At 34.6% G+C, this 18,706-nt stretch overlaps 1 protein-coding gene across 1 annotated transcript; it reads left to right on the top strand.

The window, feature by feature from the left end:
* The first annotated feature begins 12,655 nt into the window (after positions 1 to 12,655).
* Positions 12,656 to 16,607, top strand: LOC144428234 (uncharacterized). The gene is made up of 2 exons (XM_078117173.1): positions 12,656 to 13,443; positions 14,875 to 16,607. Exons 1-2 carry the CDS (start codon positions 12,877 to 12,879, stop codon positions 15,475 to 15,477), a joined length of 1,170 nt encoding a protein of 389 aa, XP_077973299.1. The 5' UTR covers positions 12,656 to 12,876; the 3' UTR covers positions 15,478 to 16,607.
* Positions 16,608 to 18,706: the final 2,099 nt, after the last annotated feature.

The raw sequence follows: 18,706 nt of genomic DNA, 5'->3' as shown, positions 1-18,706 counted from the left end.
AAGGTCGATATTATGCTGGTCAATTCATTTTTTCATTATTTTGTAACAATCATATTGCGTTTTATACTTTGATTTTGAAGTTCACTTAAAATCAGTAGGTTTAGGTCATCGTGTAACAATGCATTTAACGGATACCAAAATAGTATGTTATCTGTGAAATTAAACATAACTTTCATTAATCGGATTTGCTTCTAAACCTTTGATTTGGGATCAAAATTCTTTCAGCCACTTTTGAAAAACAAAGTTTTAAACAATATTTTTATTTACCAAAAATACGAAAAATTCTTAAAAAAATACGTGTACAGTGTATTGACTGAAGCCTTTATATCAGGGGTCGACAACCTACGGCCCGCGGAGTAAAATAATCCGGCCCGCGACGCTTCACTGAAATACAGCGACAAAACAACGGTTCTGACGACGAATTTAACGTTTTTAATATCTACGTTCTAGAAAAATATTATATTCTTTAGACGTAACAGATTTTATTGTGGGACACATGTAGACTAAATTATATTATAACCAACCAATTTAGTAAACAGATACTCGTTTAATGAGCCTACGATTTAATTATAATTAGACAAAGGGCAAAAACACAGAAAAGTTTATGCTAAGTGCAGAGGGTTCAATGGGACAGAACACTTGGACAAAAAGTTATAGAACATTAGACGTCATTATGAAACGAAGGATTTCAAAATTGGCCTAGAAAAACTATTCAAAGGGGGGATAGATTGCTAAAGGATGAAGAATAAGATTAAACAATTCAAAGTCGGTGTAGAAAAACAAAGCTCTTTTTTTCTAAAGCAATATACAACCAAAACGAGAAAAATACTGTTGCCAGTTTCGAAAAAGTTTTGAAATTGCGTAACACATGAAGCCCCTTGTCGAGGGCGAATTCGTGAAAAATCGCTCGATAACCGTCGTCGCCAAGTATGCCCTTAAAGAGAAAATTTATTTTCCAATATCAGCCTTTCTGCTAGAACCGTAACTTGGCGAATAAAAGAAATGTCAGGGGATGTTAAACGTGGTCAAAAGGATGCTGACGTTCGTTCCATTGAAAATGAATTCAGACTATTTGGTATTCCGTTTGATGCCAACATAATAAGGTTGCAGAAAGTATTCAAATGAAACTTCTTGAGATGCAATGCAATGAGGAAATAAAATCCATATTCTATTCGAGAGATTTATCACTGCTTGATTCTCATTAAAAGCTTTCTTGAAGGAAATCTCTATCCAAATTTGACAAACCATAAGAAAAAATTCACATCGATGTTTGGAACTACATGCTTGCGAACAATTATTTTCGAAAATGAACATTACAAAGAACAAGCTGTGAACTTGGATTAGCGATGCCCATCCCGAGTGCCGCTTGATGTCAAAAAGCTATCAATCGTGATGCAAAACAAGAGTCACATTAAATTTCATTTGTAATTTTTCTTTTAGCAAAACGAGTTGAGTTCAAACTTGCAATTGTGCAAACGAAATTTATATATCTGACTGACCAAGGCTAGCGTGGGGGCATCTGTAATGTCTGATCTGTATGGAATATATGATATAAATCTTCATCTAAAAAGACAACTTGGTAAGAAACAAATAAAAATAAACGTCAATTCAAAATTCATTTAAAAATCTATAATTGTGCGTGATAAATGAATTGATAGAATTGAATATCGATGCTGCGTCTATTACTTATAAGTTGAATTATAATCAGACGTCTTATGCGAAAAACATGAACTAATCAAATTTTTTTAAATCAGTGCGAGTTGCATTTAACAGATGAGCAATTGAAAAGTTGTATTCAACAATTTCTCCTTTTAATTAATTCAAGTCTTGCTAACCCGATAATGAACACTGCTACACTTTATCAGTTTCCAATTAAAAATTCAATAATCGTTCAAGCATTCTTTCACAATGCTTGCAAGAGTCACTTTATTTGCAAGACAAGTGCAATGCAATTTGACTTTTTGAATCATCTAATTGAAATTGAACTCAAGTAGAAATTCATGTGGTTGATGAACATTACGATGGTCCTCAACTAAATGTTCATGATTTAATAATAGCCGAAAACATCGTGTAACACCTGTGACCTTGTTTAATTAAATAATTTGAATCTTTTTTGTAGAAATAACTTTGTCAGCGCCCACTTCTTCTATGTAGGCTATAGATGTTTTGAGGACTACCTGCTGTATTATTTCCAAGCGACGACAATCCGGGCAACGCAGCCCACCCAAGTTCTCTGTTGCACAGAAATGAATAAATATAATTTCAAATTCACGTCCTACACCAAATTTCAATGTGAATGTCAGTCCAATCGTTAATTTTATCATTTTTGGCGCCAGCTATGATGTTTTGGAATGCCATAAATCTCGTTTAAAACGACAATGTATCAAGTGGTTATTTTACAATAACAACGATACAGAGGGTGGCTATGTGCATTTTTATTTATTTTTTTTATCTATTCGACATGAACGTGTATATGTGCTTCAATATCACACAATAAAACACTTTCAGAACTGATTCAGTAATATATAGGAATATTCAGAATGTTAGATAAATATCGGATTAAGTTCGGAATTTGCTAGGTCGCTCCATATAACGTTATAATTTTATAAACAGACTTTTGCTATTTTTTATATTTCATTGCTTCGAAATATTTTGTAACAGAATATCGGTATAAGGTTACATGATAATACATTATTATGGACAAATTATTTATTATATTATATACTAGATTGACTACTATACTATTGAATACTATACTATCATTGAATAGATCTGAGGAAAAAAAGCACTGCTCAAAACATACACGCTCACAGCAGTTATTGAAGAATTCTGGGTCGTTTCCCTGTAATTTTCCTAAATTTACCCCATCATGCCTTCGACGCGTGACTCTCTCGTTTTATTCTAGGGTTTCCACATCTAACATGATGTCACACTTACTCATTCTCATGGTCGCCTGCGGATCACGTGTTTCTTGAATGTTCTAATCTCTCGTTTTCGCGAGGTCACGCGAGTATTCGTAAGCAATTAATTTTAAGCGAAGTACGCTGGTTCAGTGGGGATAAACATCCAAAATCCAGGCTTACGACATAGGTCCACGAATTCACACAATAGTCAATTCACAAAATAATACAGCAAATTGTGGAGAAATTATACTATTGCAATCGCAACAAAACATTGGATAAGGGATAATTGAATTGAATTTTTTGAAAGAAGTAATGTACTAAAACTACATAGCATGGCGGCATACACGTTCAATCAGTGATGTAATAAAATGTTGCTGGATAAGATAAATTTCCGGTAGTTTGAATCCTGATCTTATTTTTTGGATGCTCAAAAGGCAGCTTTTCACGCATTGCAATTGCAATATTAGCATTGCAGCATTGCAATATTATCTATTTGTTGCAACATGCAAATCCATTTGCGCGGAAGAAACGTGCATTTGATCGTTTCATTTCCACAGAACAAGACAAATAGCACACAATGTTCATAACTGGAAAAGCAAGATCATGTCATTTCTACCCTTAACCTCAATCACATCGTGCGAGGCTCGTGATAGACATGGAAAAGTCTATTAGCCGAAAAACAATTTCTCGCGATCGAAGCTTAGTTCGGTTTATTTTATAAATCCTGGAAATAAGGTCGTCAGCTGTTCCAAATCTTCCCCGAATTAACCTTTCTATTTAAATTTATAAAATTTCCGAATATCCACATAAAGCAATGATATTACTCTTAATTTTGAAATACTGGGTAATTCAATGTGTGAAGAAGAATGGACAGCTCATTGTTTTTCACGTTTTCATTATTCTTTTCACCAGAAAGCTGAATACGTACCAAATATTTGAGCACAAAAAAAGTTATTAGGCACAAAATGGACTTATGGGTCGATTTGCTGAATTATGCTTCTATTTTTGTGAAAAAAACAGTTTTCTAGACTAGATTTTCCATTTTACTTCAAAGCAATTCAATAATCAGATAACAGACTTCGGCGTAGATCGCATGAACTTCGCGGTTAGACCTTCCTAACCATGTAGCCTATTGGAGCATTGCTCACTTGTTTTATTTCATTTTTTTTACATCAATAAAGATGTAGAAACATCAGCACCGATTTTAGCAGGCGATTAATAAGGAATTTTGTACGGCCCCATTCCTATGCTCTCGATTCTCAAAAACAAATCGGCGCATGTTGGCTGTTTTGTTGATTAAGCGGTTTCAATTAGAAAGGTTGCGCAATAGTGTTTTGCGACTAGACGACAGATGGATTAATCCTAACGAATAATAGATATGATGTATTTCGATGCTCACGATTTTGAACTTCTATGACTTACCACGCTCGTGGCATGCTAATTGCGTTGCGCCTTTGCAATACGGTCTATGCACATAAAGTATGCCGAGTTTCTTTAGGTAATATAAAAAAAGCAATACGAAAATAGCTTACCGGTGTCACGTGCAAGTCTTATAATCTGTGACGGATCTTCCATCAAGCTCCTAACCTATCCTGGCCTGCTTACATTATGGCCCAACACGCACGAGAACCAGATTATCTAGAAGCAGACCGTTTCATTTTTTAGTCATTGTACGTTTATCTACGTAATTGTACTTTTATCTAATACTGACACAATCATTTAATTGCATAATGGATACAATAGCTGTGCACGTAACCTACGAGACACAAGATAGACGGATTTAGAGCAATAATAAATCTGAAAAAGATGATTAAAAGTAAAATACTTCGTTATATAACGCTGTCGCCAATTCGATATTGGTCTGCTCTGTTCCCAAGCATTAAAAATGTTTATATAAGAATGACATTGTTCAGCGTGCTTGACAACTGTAGTTTCCTACATAGCCCATATAATAATGCAAACCTTTTCCTGGGAGTTTAAAACATACTAGCACGGGCCATTTATAGTCCGAGCGCGACAAACACTGTAAATTATACAATTGCGCTACAAATTGTTTCAATATTTTTGCTTGGTTTTACCGTGACATGCAGTCATAATACTGTATGTATATTGCCCGATTTCTAACGCTCAGTCGCATCTTTTAATTTCATTTGAATTCTGAAGACGAACTCGCTGTAAACTGTGAAGCATGATTCGTCAATTTGCTGCTTTTCAGATCGACTGCCACGCATGACGCCTCATGTCGATAATGATTCGCAAAACACGGGCTGTGTTGTATATATAGTTTACAATACAACCACAATCATACGTCGATCACAGCGAGAGAATATAATGGGAGAAATGAGTTCAGCGCCCAAATCATACGGGGAATTTACAAATGCCATTACCGTACCATCGATAAATAATATTTCAAAATTTGTTTTGCTAGCCGATTGTCATTTCAGTTCCTCCATCAGATTGCCAAGAATATTCTAAATTATGATGTAACTTTCCATACTTCTATCATCAGTAAAACACATGCAATAGATATCATTCGCAGTTTACATTTGACATCAGTTTGTGGCATGTAATGTTTGTTCGTGTAATGTTTTGTAAACTATTACGGGTTTGATATCAACAGCAAGATCATGGCACGTTTTTTTCCGCGAGGTTGTCTTTTTACCGAAGTCCGAGACAAATTACCTCATTTTTCTCACAATTTACTATACGATTTACTAAACTTTTATGAAAATCGTCGAACTTGAAAACATTTTTATATTTTTCAAATTGTAGAAATATGTAATGGGAGAATAATAATTATTCATCACTCATATATATATATATTCGGGCCGTTTTGATTTATGATTGTAAATTATATTATAAAATAAACCGAGCAAAATTTTGCCGATCAAACGAATATAGAGTATTTGATATCACTTAATTTTAATATGCATAAAGTTTGAAAAAGAGTGTTTATTTTACATCTGGGTGGCTGAAATCCTGATTTCTTAAAAACTGTTATAACTACTCAAAGAACTATTTACAACAGTATAATTTTCATTGGCTGCAATGTAATACGCCCATCTTCATCACTATGTAATTATGTTATTATGGTAATCTTTATTTCAACAAAGAGAGACTATGGATCAAGGTCGATATTATGCTGGTCAATTCATTTTTTCATTATTTTGTAACAATCATATTGCGTTTTATACTTTGATTTTGAAGTTCACTTAAAATCAGTAGGTTTAGGTCATCGTGTAACAATGCATTTAACGGATACCAAAATAGTATGTTATCTGTGAAATTAAACATAACTTTCATTAATCGGATTTGCTTCTAAACCTTTGATTTGGGATCAAAATTCTTTCAGCCACTTTTGAAAAACAAAGTTTTAAACAATATTTTTATTTACCAAAAATACGAAAAATTCTTAAAAAAATACGTGTACAGTGTATTGACTGAAGCCTTTATATCAGGGGTCGACAACCTACGGCCCGCGGAGTAAAATAATCCGGCCCGCGACGCTTCACTGAAATACAGCGACAAAACAACGGTTCTGACGACGAATTTAACGTTTTTAATATCTACGTTCTAGAAAAATATTATATTCTTTAGACGTAACAGATTTTATTGTGGGACACATGTAGACTAAATTATATTATAACCAACCAATTTAGTAAACAGATACTCGTTTAATGAGCCTACGATTTAATTATAATTAGACAAAGGGCAAAAACACAGAAAAGTTTATGCTAAGTGCAGAGGGTTCAATGGGACAGAACACTTGGACAAAAAGTTATAGAACATTAGACGTCATTATGAAACGAAGGATTTCAAAATTGGCCTAGAAAAACTATTCAAAGGGGGGATAGATTGCTAAAGGATGAAGAATAAGATTAAACAATTCAAAGTCGGTGTAGAAAAACAAAGCTCTTTTTTTCTAAAGCAATATACAACCAAAACGAGAAAAATACTGTTGCCAGTTTCGAAAAAGTTTTGAAATTGCGTAACACATGAAGCCCCTTGTCGAGGGCGAATTCGTGAAAAATCGCTCGATAACCGTCGTCGCCAAGTATGCCCTTAAAGAGAAAATTTATTTTCCAATATCAGCCTTTCTGCTAGAACCGTAACTTGGCGAATAAAAGAAATGTCAGGGGATGTTAAACGTGGTCAAAAGGATGCTGACGTTCGTTCCATTGAAAATGAATTCAGACTATTTGGTATTCCGTTTGATGCCAACATAATAAGGTTGCAGAAAGTATTCAAATGAAACTTCTTGAGATGCAATGCAATGAGGAAATAAAATCCATATTCTATTCGAGAGATTTATCACTGCTTGATTCTCATTAAAAGCTTTCTTGAAGGAAATCTCTATCCAAATTTGACAAACCATAAGAAAAAATTCACATCGATGTTTGGAACTACATGCTTGCGAACAATTATTTTCGAAAATGAACATTACAAAGAACAAGCTGTGAACTTGGATTAGCGATGCCCATCCCGAGTGCCGCTTGATGTCAAAAAGCTATCAATCGTGATGCAAAACAAGAGTCACATTAAATTTCATTTGTAATTTTTCTTTTAGCAAAACAAGTTGAGTTCAAACTTGCAATTGTGCAAACGAAATTTATATATCTGACTGACCAAGGCTAGCGTGGGGGCATCTGTAATGTCTGATCTGTATGGAATATATGATATAAATCTTCATCTAAAAAGACAACTTGGCAAGAAACAAATAAAAATAAACGTCAATTCAAAATTCATTTAAAAATCTATAATTGTGCGTGATAAATGAATTGATAGAATTGAATATCGATGCTACGTCTATTACTTATAAGTTGAATTATAATCAGACGTCTTATGCGAAAAACATGAACTAATCAAATTTTTTTAAATCAGTGCGAGTTGCATTTAACAGATGAGCAATTGAAAAGTTGTATTCAACAATTTCTCCTTTTAATTAATTCAAGTCTTGCTAACCCGATAATGAACACTGCGACACTTTATCAGTTTCCAATTAGAAAATTCAATAATCGTTCAAGCATTCTTTCACAATGCTTGCAAGAGTCACTTTATTTGCAAGACAAGTGCAATGCAATTTGACTTTTTGAATCATCTAATTGAAATTGAACTCAAGTAGAAATTCATGTGGTTGATGAACATTACGATGGTCCTCAACTAAATGTTCATGATTTAATAATAGCCGAAAACATCGTGTAACACCTGTGACCTTGTTTAATTAAATAATTTGAATCTTTTTTGTAGAAATAACTTTGTCAGCGCCCACTTCTTCTATGTAGGCTATAGATGTTTTGAGGACTACCTGCTGTATTATTTCCAAGCGACGACAATCCGGGCAACGCAGCCCACCCAAGTTCTCTGTTGCACAGAAATGAATAAATATAATTTCAAATTCACGTCCTACACCAAATTTCAATGTGAATGTCAGTCCAATCGTTAATTTTATCATTTTTGGCGCCAGCTATGATGTTTTGGAATGCCATAAATCTCGTTTAAAACGACAATGTATCAAGTGGTTATTTTACAATAACAACGATACAGAGGGTGGCTATGTGCATTTTTATTTATTTTTTTTATCTATTCGACATGAACGTGTATATGTGCTTCAATATCACACCATAAAACACTTTCAGAACTGATTCAGTAATATATAGGAATATTCAGAATGTTAGATAAATATCGGATTAAGTTCGGAATTTGCTAGGTCGCTCCATATAACGTTATAATTTTATAAACAGACTTTTGCTATTTTTTATATTTCATTGCTTCGAAATATTTTGTAACAGAATATCGGTATAAGGTTACATGATAATACATTATTATGGACAAATTATTTATTATATTATATACTAGATTGACTACTATACTATTGAATACTATACTATCATTGAATAGATCTGAGGAAAAAAAGCACTGCTCAAATCATACACGCTCACAGCAGTTATTGAAGAATTCTGGGTCGTTTCCCTGTAATTTTCCTAAATTTACCCCATCATGCCTTCGACGCGTGACTCTCTCGTTTTATTCTAGGGTTTCCACATCTAACATGATGTCACACTTACTCATTCTCATGGTCGCCTGCGGATCACGTGTTTCTTGAATGTTCTAATCTCTCGTTTTCGCGAGGTCACGCGAGTATTCGTAAGCAATTAATTTTAAGCGAAGTACGCTGGTTCAGTGGGGATAAACATCCAAAATCCAGGCTTACGACATAGGTCCACGAATTCACACAATAGTCAATTCACAAAATAATACAGCAAATTGTGGAGAAATTATACTATTGCAATCGCAACAAAACATTGGATAAGGGATAATTGAATTGAATTTTTTGAAAGAAGTAATGTACTAAAACTACATAGCATGGCGGCATACACGTTCAATCAGTGATGTAATAAAATGTTGCTGGATAAGATAAATTTCCGGTAGTTTGAATCCGGATCTTATTTTTTGGATGCTCAAAAGGCAGCTTTTCACGCATTGCAATTGCAATATTAGCATTGCAGCATTGCAATATTATCTATTTGTTGCAACATGCATATCCATTTGCGCGGAAGAAACGTGCATTTGATCGTTTCATTTCCACAGAACAAGACAAATAGCACACAATGTTCATAACTGGAAAAGCAAGATCATGTCATTTCTACCCTTAACCTCAATCACATCGTGCGAGGCTCGTGATAGACATGGAAAAGTCTATTAGCCGAAAAATAATTTCTCGCGATCGAAGCTTAGTTCGGTTTATTTTATAAATCCTGGAAATAAGGTCGTCAGCTGTTCCAAATCTTCCCCGAATTAACCTTTCTATTTAAATTTATAAAATTTCCGAATATCCACATAAAGCAATGATATTACTCTTAATTTTGAAATACTGGGTAATTCAATGTGTGAAGAAGAATGGACAGCTCATTGTTTTTCACGTTTTCATTATTCTTTTCACCAGAAAGCTGAATACGTACCAAATATTTGAGCACAAAAACAGTTATTAGGCACAAAATGGACTTATAGGTCGATTTGCTGAATTATGCTTCTATTTTTGTGAAAAAAACAGTTTTCTAGACTAGATTTTCCATTTTACTTCAAAGCAATTCAATAATCAGATAACAGACTTCGGCGTAGATCGCATGAACTTCGCGGTTAGACCTTCCTAATCATGTAGCCTATTGGAGCATTGCTCACTTGTTTTATTTCATTTTTTTAAAATCAATAAAGATGTAGAAACATCAGCACCGATTTTAGCAGGCGATTAATAAGGAATTTTGTACGGCCCCATTCCTATGCCCTCGATTCTCAAAAACAAATCGGCGCATGTTGGCTGTTTTGTTGATTAAGCGGTTTCAATTAGAAAGGTTGCGCAATAGTGTTTTGCGACTAGACGACAGATGGATTAATCCTAACGAATAATAGATATGATGTATTTCGATGCTCACGATTTTGAACTTCTATGACTTACCACGCTCGTGGCATGCTAATTGCGTTGCGCCTTTGCAATACGGTCTATGCACATAAAGTATGCCGAGTTTCTTTAGGTAATATAAAAAAGCAATACGATGTTCTGCTACAAGGGTTCCTGGAAAGTTCTTTTGCTCTTGCGCAATATGGTGCTGCATTTCTGCATTAACTCATTTATTCCCTTCTAGTGTTCAAGGCATTATTTTGTCGTTATATATATGTTAATATATTGTTTATTATATATTAATACATTGTTTATATTAATATTATACAAGAGTGCACTGCTCCAATTTATATATGAACACGAAAGTCACATCGACTTTTGTACAGTAAGTCCCGAGAGCACCAATTTTGCTAAATAATTAGAAAATAAAAGTGATATTCTGTTATCGGTTTTTTCATTATAAGTACCCTAGCAATATTGTCTCAACATCGACAATCTCACTGACAGCCCATTTGCACCCACGTGCAATTGCACTCGTACACTTAACCCAGGACATTTTCACCAGTATATTTGCGTACATTTGCAGTCATGGACTTTTTCATCTGCGGTCATTTGCAACCCATTCCAATTTCATCCATAACATTTGCCTCTGCGAATATTTGCACCCTTTTACAGTCGTTGCTAGTTATAATCCAACACCATTTCTTTTTTTCTTCTTTCAAAGAAAGAACACAAACATAGTACAATCATAAATCGTACATTGAAGTTACGGTGGCGTTTGGTTGGTTGGAACAGCGGGGTGCATGTGAGTGCAAATACCCGAGCGTGCAATTTATATGCAACTGCTGAAATATGGAGAGGCAATTGTACGGATGCAAAATAAGTGGATGCAAAAGTATGCAGATGAATTTTTTTTAATTGCAGTTTACCGGTGCAAAGATAATGAAACCCCTTTTACAACAAGATTAACAACAACAAGAATTCAGAAACTAACCTTACATCCAATTCGTGTCCAACAAAAATGAAATATTTTCGTTTTGTTTAATAACGATATTAGGAAACATCACATCGAAGTTTATGAACATTTCCGAGCCCCTGAAACGTCGTGAGTTCATAACAAGCCCATTCACTCAACTAAACTAGAACGAGAAAACATTTTTGTCATATTAAATTTCTTGTAAGAATACTGTACTATTTTATTTTTATCACTACTAATATTAATCTTGTAATGTATTAAATAACCTAGTTGTCCTTTATTAGACGTATTTAAACCAAATCAGGCACTCGCAATATAATACGATCCTCGTGGCAAAGAAAATTTATTTAACCTTAATTTATATTCTTCAATAAACTAAATAAACATAATCAAATCAAATTTATAAAATTCTGCTTCCTACACGAGCACACTATTGCGTCAGATGATCGTGTAAAAATGCTTACTGGAGCAACGTATTTACTTGTCACTATCGCCAACTTTTTAACAAAATGCAATCATTTCAATCAGTGTTGCGACAACAAAACTTAACGTTCATATAAAAATACACTATCTGTCGCCCACGTGCGGATCGGAAAAACAAACAAATTGTTAATAGAGCAGGTGAAAATACCTCAGTGCAATTATCTTTATTTATATATTTATTATCTATGATGACTAATCAAACCGAGACAAAAGTTTTCAATAGGGCACAATATTATGCCTTCTCTCATTTGAGGAAAATAATTAGGATGAGATTTTTACATGCACAAAGGAGATGTATATATATATATATATATATCATATCATATATCCCAAGAGTTGTGTAGTTGGAGTTTAGTCTTTATACTCTGATATTGGTATTAGAACAGCAGTTTCAGTTTAAAGTAAGTAGTAATAATGTAACAGAGTCAATTAGAGACTTTTGAGCAGTTTATTCGCAGACAGACCATGGTTGTATCCAATTTTAAGCCTTTAGGTGATTGGGGTTTTTTGACAACTGATTCAACAGCAAAAGAGACTAAAAACTTGTTATATTTAAACTATTTGTTTCGATTGCAAATTTTGGCGCTCCAGTAGTGTAGCACCAAGATGTCTCACAACCTGAACCCTAACCGGTACACATATACTATGTTTAGGTTGTGCGCCATCTTGGTGCACATACTTCTGGAACTCCAAAAAAATTTTAGTTGCCAAATAAATTGTTGCTTCTATGCCTATTTCTTTTTTGTCTTGGGCTGTCCTTTCTCGACATTAAAGCGTGATTAATCCCGTTATACGTCGTTTTCAGGGCTTTGTCAACCAACGACTTGGGATTTGTACCCGATATTTTCAACCTGCGTTCTCAACAAAGTTAGGGCCAACTATTGAGAGTGATATCGCTTTCTTGATATCTGGATTAAACTCGGAAGAACGAGAAAACGTAGCTTAAGGTGAGTCGAGTTCAAATCAAATACTCCCACGAGTGGGCCACGCTCATGACGCACAGCAATCGCATAGAGTTATGGAGGAATGACTCAATTGAGGAAGTGAACACGTAATATTGAATACATAAAAATATCACATTCTTAGTTAAGAACAATAGACTAAGAACGTTTGTTAGAATGGGTATACAAGGTGTGTTGGAAACAAAATATCTTCGACCTTCTGAAATACGCTTTGTTCATGACACAATTGCTTACTACTTTCGCAATGGAAATGTACTCAACGATGTAGCTGAAAAGGTACGCAAACTTATTTTGAATCCCAGTGATTTTCCAACTATCAATGTTTTCAAGCGAGATGGAAAATACTACAGTCTGAACAACAGACGACTTTACGTGTTCAGAGTAGGAGAATATAGTGGGGTTATTGGCGAGATCGAAGTGAATATTGTGGGTGAAAATGAATTGAAAGAATGGATGTTTACAACCCAAAATGATGGCCGAAAAGTCACTCTTCGTGGAGGCGAACAGACGCTTCCACATTGTCGTGAGCACTGGCTATCTACGTCTCGATCATACCGATTGTCTAATGAGGAATTTATTTTGCCAACCAAAGATAACAAAATACCTACTAGCCAGCCGAAACATTGTACTCCAGTTTCTATTCCTTTGCATCAATCGGTAAATATTAAAATGCCTGAATTAGACGAAAAAAATTGGAATACAAATGATTGGTGCAACTGTACCATTTTATGAATTAAGACTAAATGTACCTGTCGTTATAAACTATTGTTAAAGATTTTGCAAACACTTTGTTCAACTTGATTGACAATTGAAAAATTATTGTGGTAATGCTTCCCTTTTTATACTGTGTTTGGTAGAACCATGTATTTTGATCAAACATGTACGTAATTCTGTTTGAATAGGACTAAAATTCAACTGTTTTTAATAATGTGATCTCGATAAAGTGTCAGTGAAACAGGTTATTTTTATTTGAACCATTGACGACTATCAACAGAACATATCTAACTATTTACTCTATTTGCACGATGCGGAAGGTGGTGAAAATTGTACAGTTTACGTACTGTATACTCTTTTTCGTCCACGTGCGGATCGAAAAAACAAACGATTTGTTTAGTAGACCAGATAAATGATATCATAGTCTATTTACGTGACTAATCACACCGGGACAAAAGTTTACTATAAGGCACAATATGATGCTTACAGCGTTTATTTCTTGGTAACTTGTTTTATATATTATGTTTCTTTGATATATATATATATATATCAAGCTCATATCACTAGAATTGTGGAGCTGGGTATTAGTGTTTATACTCTGATATTGGTGCAGGAACAGCAGTTTCAGTTTAAAAATCCGGGATAGCAGCGCCGATAAGAAATTTGGAACTCCCCGGATTGTGATTCGGAATTCGAAATTACAAAAGTTGCGTGCGAGGTGGAAATTTTTACCGGAGATATGAAAAGATAAAGAAGATGCGAATGCGTAACTACGCAAGTTTCATTTCGACAAAATTAATTTATAGTCAATTTTATTATACCTAAGTAAGTTAAGGAAGATGGAGTTGAAATCCATAGTTTGAGCGGAGTCGTTTTTTTATCAATGCATGGGAGTCGATAGAACTTTTTTTCGCTTGACCAGGCACACTAGTCAATTGATTCGACTACTAATTTAACTGTAAGAGAGCTTAAAAACTTTTTAGGCTTAAACTATTTGTTTCGATTGCAATTTTCCGTCGCCTGAAAATTGTTGCTTTATACCTATTTGTTTTTCTTGTATTTGTTCCTTATGAAAGCGTGAGAGCCGTTTATATGTCGTTTTACGGCTTTCTTCAACGACTTGGGAGTTGTACGCGATATTTTTACCCTGCGTTCTCAACAAAGTTAGGGCCAACTATTAAGCGTGATATTGCTTCCGTAATATCTGGATATATATTTGTCTACCCTACCTGATTCAGAGATAGTGATTAAACTTGAAACAACGAGATAACGTAGCTCAAGGTGAGTCGAGTTCAAATCCAATAATTTAACGAGTGGTTCACGCTCATGACGCACAGCAATCACATAGAGTTATGGATGAATGATTCAATTGAGGAAGTTGAACATTAGAGTTAACGTTAAAGACACGAGAATAGCAAATTCTCAGTTAGGAGCAATTGACTAAGAACGTTCGTGAGAATGGGTAGACAAGAGAGGCATCGTGTGTTTGAAACAAAGTATCTTCGCCCTTCTGAAATACGCTTCATTCATGACACAATTGCGTACAACTTTCGCGATAGAAATGTAGTCAACTTTGTAGCGGAAATGGTTCGCAAGCGTATGTTGAGACCCAGTGCTTTTCCAACTATCAATGTTTTCAAGCGAGATGGGAAATACTACAGTCTAAATAACAGACGACTCTACGTGTTTAGAGTAGGGGAATATAATGGTGTTATTGGGGAGATCGAAGTGAATATTGTGGGTGAAAATGAATTGAAGGAATGGAAGTTTACAACCCAAAATGATGGCCGAGAAGTCACTCTTCGCGGGGGCCAACAGACGCTTCCACATTGTCGTGAGCACTGGCTGTCTACGTCTCAATCACACCGACCGTCTGACGAATTTTTTTTTATGCCAACCAGAGATATCAGAGTACCTAAAAGCCAGCCAAAACATTTTACTCCAGTTTCTATTCCTTCGCATCAACCGGTAAAAATTACAATGCCTAGATTGGACGAAGAAAATTGGGATACAAACGGTTGGTGCAAATGCACCATTTTATAAATGAAGACTAATTGTACCTATCCTTATGAACTGATTGTTAAAGATCTTGTAAACATTTTATTCAACTTGATTGGCAGTTGAAAAATTCTTGCTGTATGGCTTCCCTTTTTATACTGCGTGGTAGAACAATGTATTTTGATAAAACAGACATGTACGTAATTCTATATAAAAATCCATAATCTCTTCCCACGAAATATCAAGTATATTTATGAGCTTTCGTTAGATCATAATCTAACTTCTTCAGATATAACAAAATAGGGTATAACCAAATAGCGAATGCTTGTTTTATCTGAAGAAGTTAGAATATGATCTAACGAAAGCTCATAAATATACTGGATATTTCGTGGAAAGAGATTATTTTATTTTTATCTATCTTTATAATACTATCTCAGTTACGCATCCGTGTGGCAACAGCCACATATGGATCCGGAATAAAAAAGTAAACAAGGAGAAAGAACCTGAAGTTTAATACACAATACCCTAGTACACCCCATAATTTTATATATAAATGGTTTTTTTATTTGAACTATTGGTGACGTTAAACAGAAAATATCTAACTATTTACTTTTTTTGCACGGTGCACAAGTCAGTGGAAATTTCACAGTTTACGTATACAATATGTTTATGTTCATTGTATTTTAAGTACCGAATTGAAATTTCGTTATCTAGGAACGCTAATTTCCAATGATATCATCAACACCTCCCATTATATATTTTATATTATTATATTTCGAAATATAGTATATGTTTATAAGTAAGCGAGTAAGAGTTTTTAAAGTGTATTAGAAATATTGTTCAGGGGCCTTCTTGAAATATCTAAAAATATCAGACCTCCTGCCCTGGGCCCTGCTTTCATAAAATAAAATAAAAACGGTCAAGAACGAATGCGCGCAGGACAAAATTACTTGCTCGAAAACAATCAAAATTAGATTCACGGCATGCTTTTGAATGAGACTTCAGATACACATAAAATTGGAGCCATCAGTTGGCTGAATTAATTATTTCAATATGGGGCACGGTACTTTGGATTTGAATAGACGCAAATTAACAGAATGTTCCTCAGAACGTACTTCTAGGTTGTAGGTTTCACCTATGAATACACACCAAATAAAATACAAACAAATTTTAAACTCGCGTTTACTAACACATTCACACATGTACAGTCTACTTTCCTTTTTGCGAGCGTACATTGCAACAAAGTGAAATTGACATTAAACCATTGAACCTGTAATATTTCTTTTGGTATAATCTATCTCTAACCATGACGTTGGAACTAAATGAAAAGGAAACATAAAACCTGTATGAATTATGAAAGTTCAGGGGAAGTTAAACCCATTAACGAGTAATTTAATGGAAAATTTGCATAATTACAAAGAATCAGAAGTTACGCGTGATTTTTACCTTTAAAATATGGGGCTAGGTTATACATCATGTGGACCCATCCTGCCCACTTCATAAATGGAAGTGACAGTACCATTTGTAGGTAAAAGAAAACATAATGCTAAGGAATGATAATATTAAAGTCAAACAAGACACTCTACTCTATCCAAAAACACCTCTCTGTCAAGAGCTGTCGACCATAAAATGTACAATATTGCCAAAGAATTGTTCACAATATCACGTAAAACGCTCTAGACGATGAAGGAGCGCGAGGTGTCGCTATTGAGAAGGTTTTACTTGTCCATCACAACCCGGGGGTCTGTCCCATTCTGCTCTATATATATGGGTCGCCTCGATCTGGGTTTTGCGTCGCTATCGGGTTTTCCGGTGTGCAAGCTTTCAACCATTAGCGTATGACATTTAAAATGAATACATTAGGCAAGAGAGGACATTATAGTTTCAAATAAATTGAGAATGATTGCATAATGGCATACTTACATATAATACGACATTATTAAGAGAAAAAATAATTTGCGTGTGACTGAAGAAAAAAACTAGCTGATAAATTTGGTTTTGCTGTTCATTTGCAAGTAGTGGTTCTAACAAAAAACAAATTAATAGATTATATATACCGTATTTCCTGGCGAATAAGACGAGGCCCGTTTTTAAGCCTGAAGAAACGGCTTTTCGCATATAACCTGCCGACATGGGCGTGCCAAACTAGCCTGCTGCCCGAGGCGAGTTTCTGAAAATGCTGCCCCTTATACCTAACTTCTAAAATAATTTAGGTGATAAACAGATTATAGATGTCGTCATAGACGAGAATAAATCAAATAAAGGTCAAGTAAGAAAGAAACGTTAGATTTATTAAACTAAGCATCAAAAAATGTTGCAATTGTAAAATATAGGAAATTTTTTTTTGAGGTCAAGGGTCGGGGAAACAACCCTTGTTTAATAATCATCACCACATAACACATAATGTTAGCTTTTAAATAAATAAGAACACATCTAGAGAGCATGTCGTCAGGCTAATAACCGAATTGCGTATGTCATTTTTGGCAGTTTTGAGTTTTTTTTAAAACAGCTATTTGTGTAATGCTGCGCACCTGCCTGTTAACTCAGATTTTATTTTAGGAATTCTGAAACCCATAAAAATGGAGATTTTGTATGACATGCACATTTGTGCAATTGTTTCGACATAATGAATTATCATTGTTACGACAGGACTATTGCGACGTCACAAATGCAAAATAACCTCTGCGAAGGATTTTCGAGTTTTTGCATCTCAGATTCCAGCTTAGCGCTTATAAATATGAATTTATACTTCAGTATAGGAAGGCGTGCACTTGTGATATTCACTGTCTGAGTCCAATTCACCTTGGTTGGCTTTTATATAAGGGCACATTGCTGTTTTATTCGTTATAGTTAATATTAGTCTTATTTCGGCGAGTGTGCAGAGCGTGTTATATTGGTGAAATATGTATTTTTGAACATAAAAAATAATGTAGTTGAAACAGATTAGCTACTTTGGGGATTAGACATCGTAGATACTGAGAATTACATTCGTTTTTGGATTGTTTGGTTTTTAGGACTGGTGCATATAGTCAAGTTGCAAAATTGCGCTGTCCTCAGGCCATAGACACATTTCTGCCTAAGTCACAGTGCGCCATTATGACGTCACATAACTGCGTCATACAAATTAACTTAAATCCGGCTACGATCAAAAAATTGAACCATGGTAAATTATTATCTCTAAATGGCATAACAATACCATTAGAAAGTTTTTTACGTTTTTCTCAAAACTGCTAAAAATGACTTATGCAATTCGGTTATTAGCGTGACGATGTGG

The sequence above is a fragment of the Styela clava genome, chromosome 10, assembly GCF_964204865.1.
Source record: "Styela clava chromosome 10, kaStyClav1.hap1.2, whole genome shotgun sequence".
Classification (NCBI taxonomy): Eukaryota; Metazoa; Chordata; class Ascidiacea; order Stolidobranchia; family Styelidae; genus Styela; species Styela clava.
This window is presented reverse-complemented; position numbering and strand designations above follow the sequence as displayed.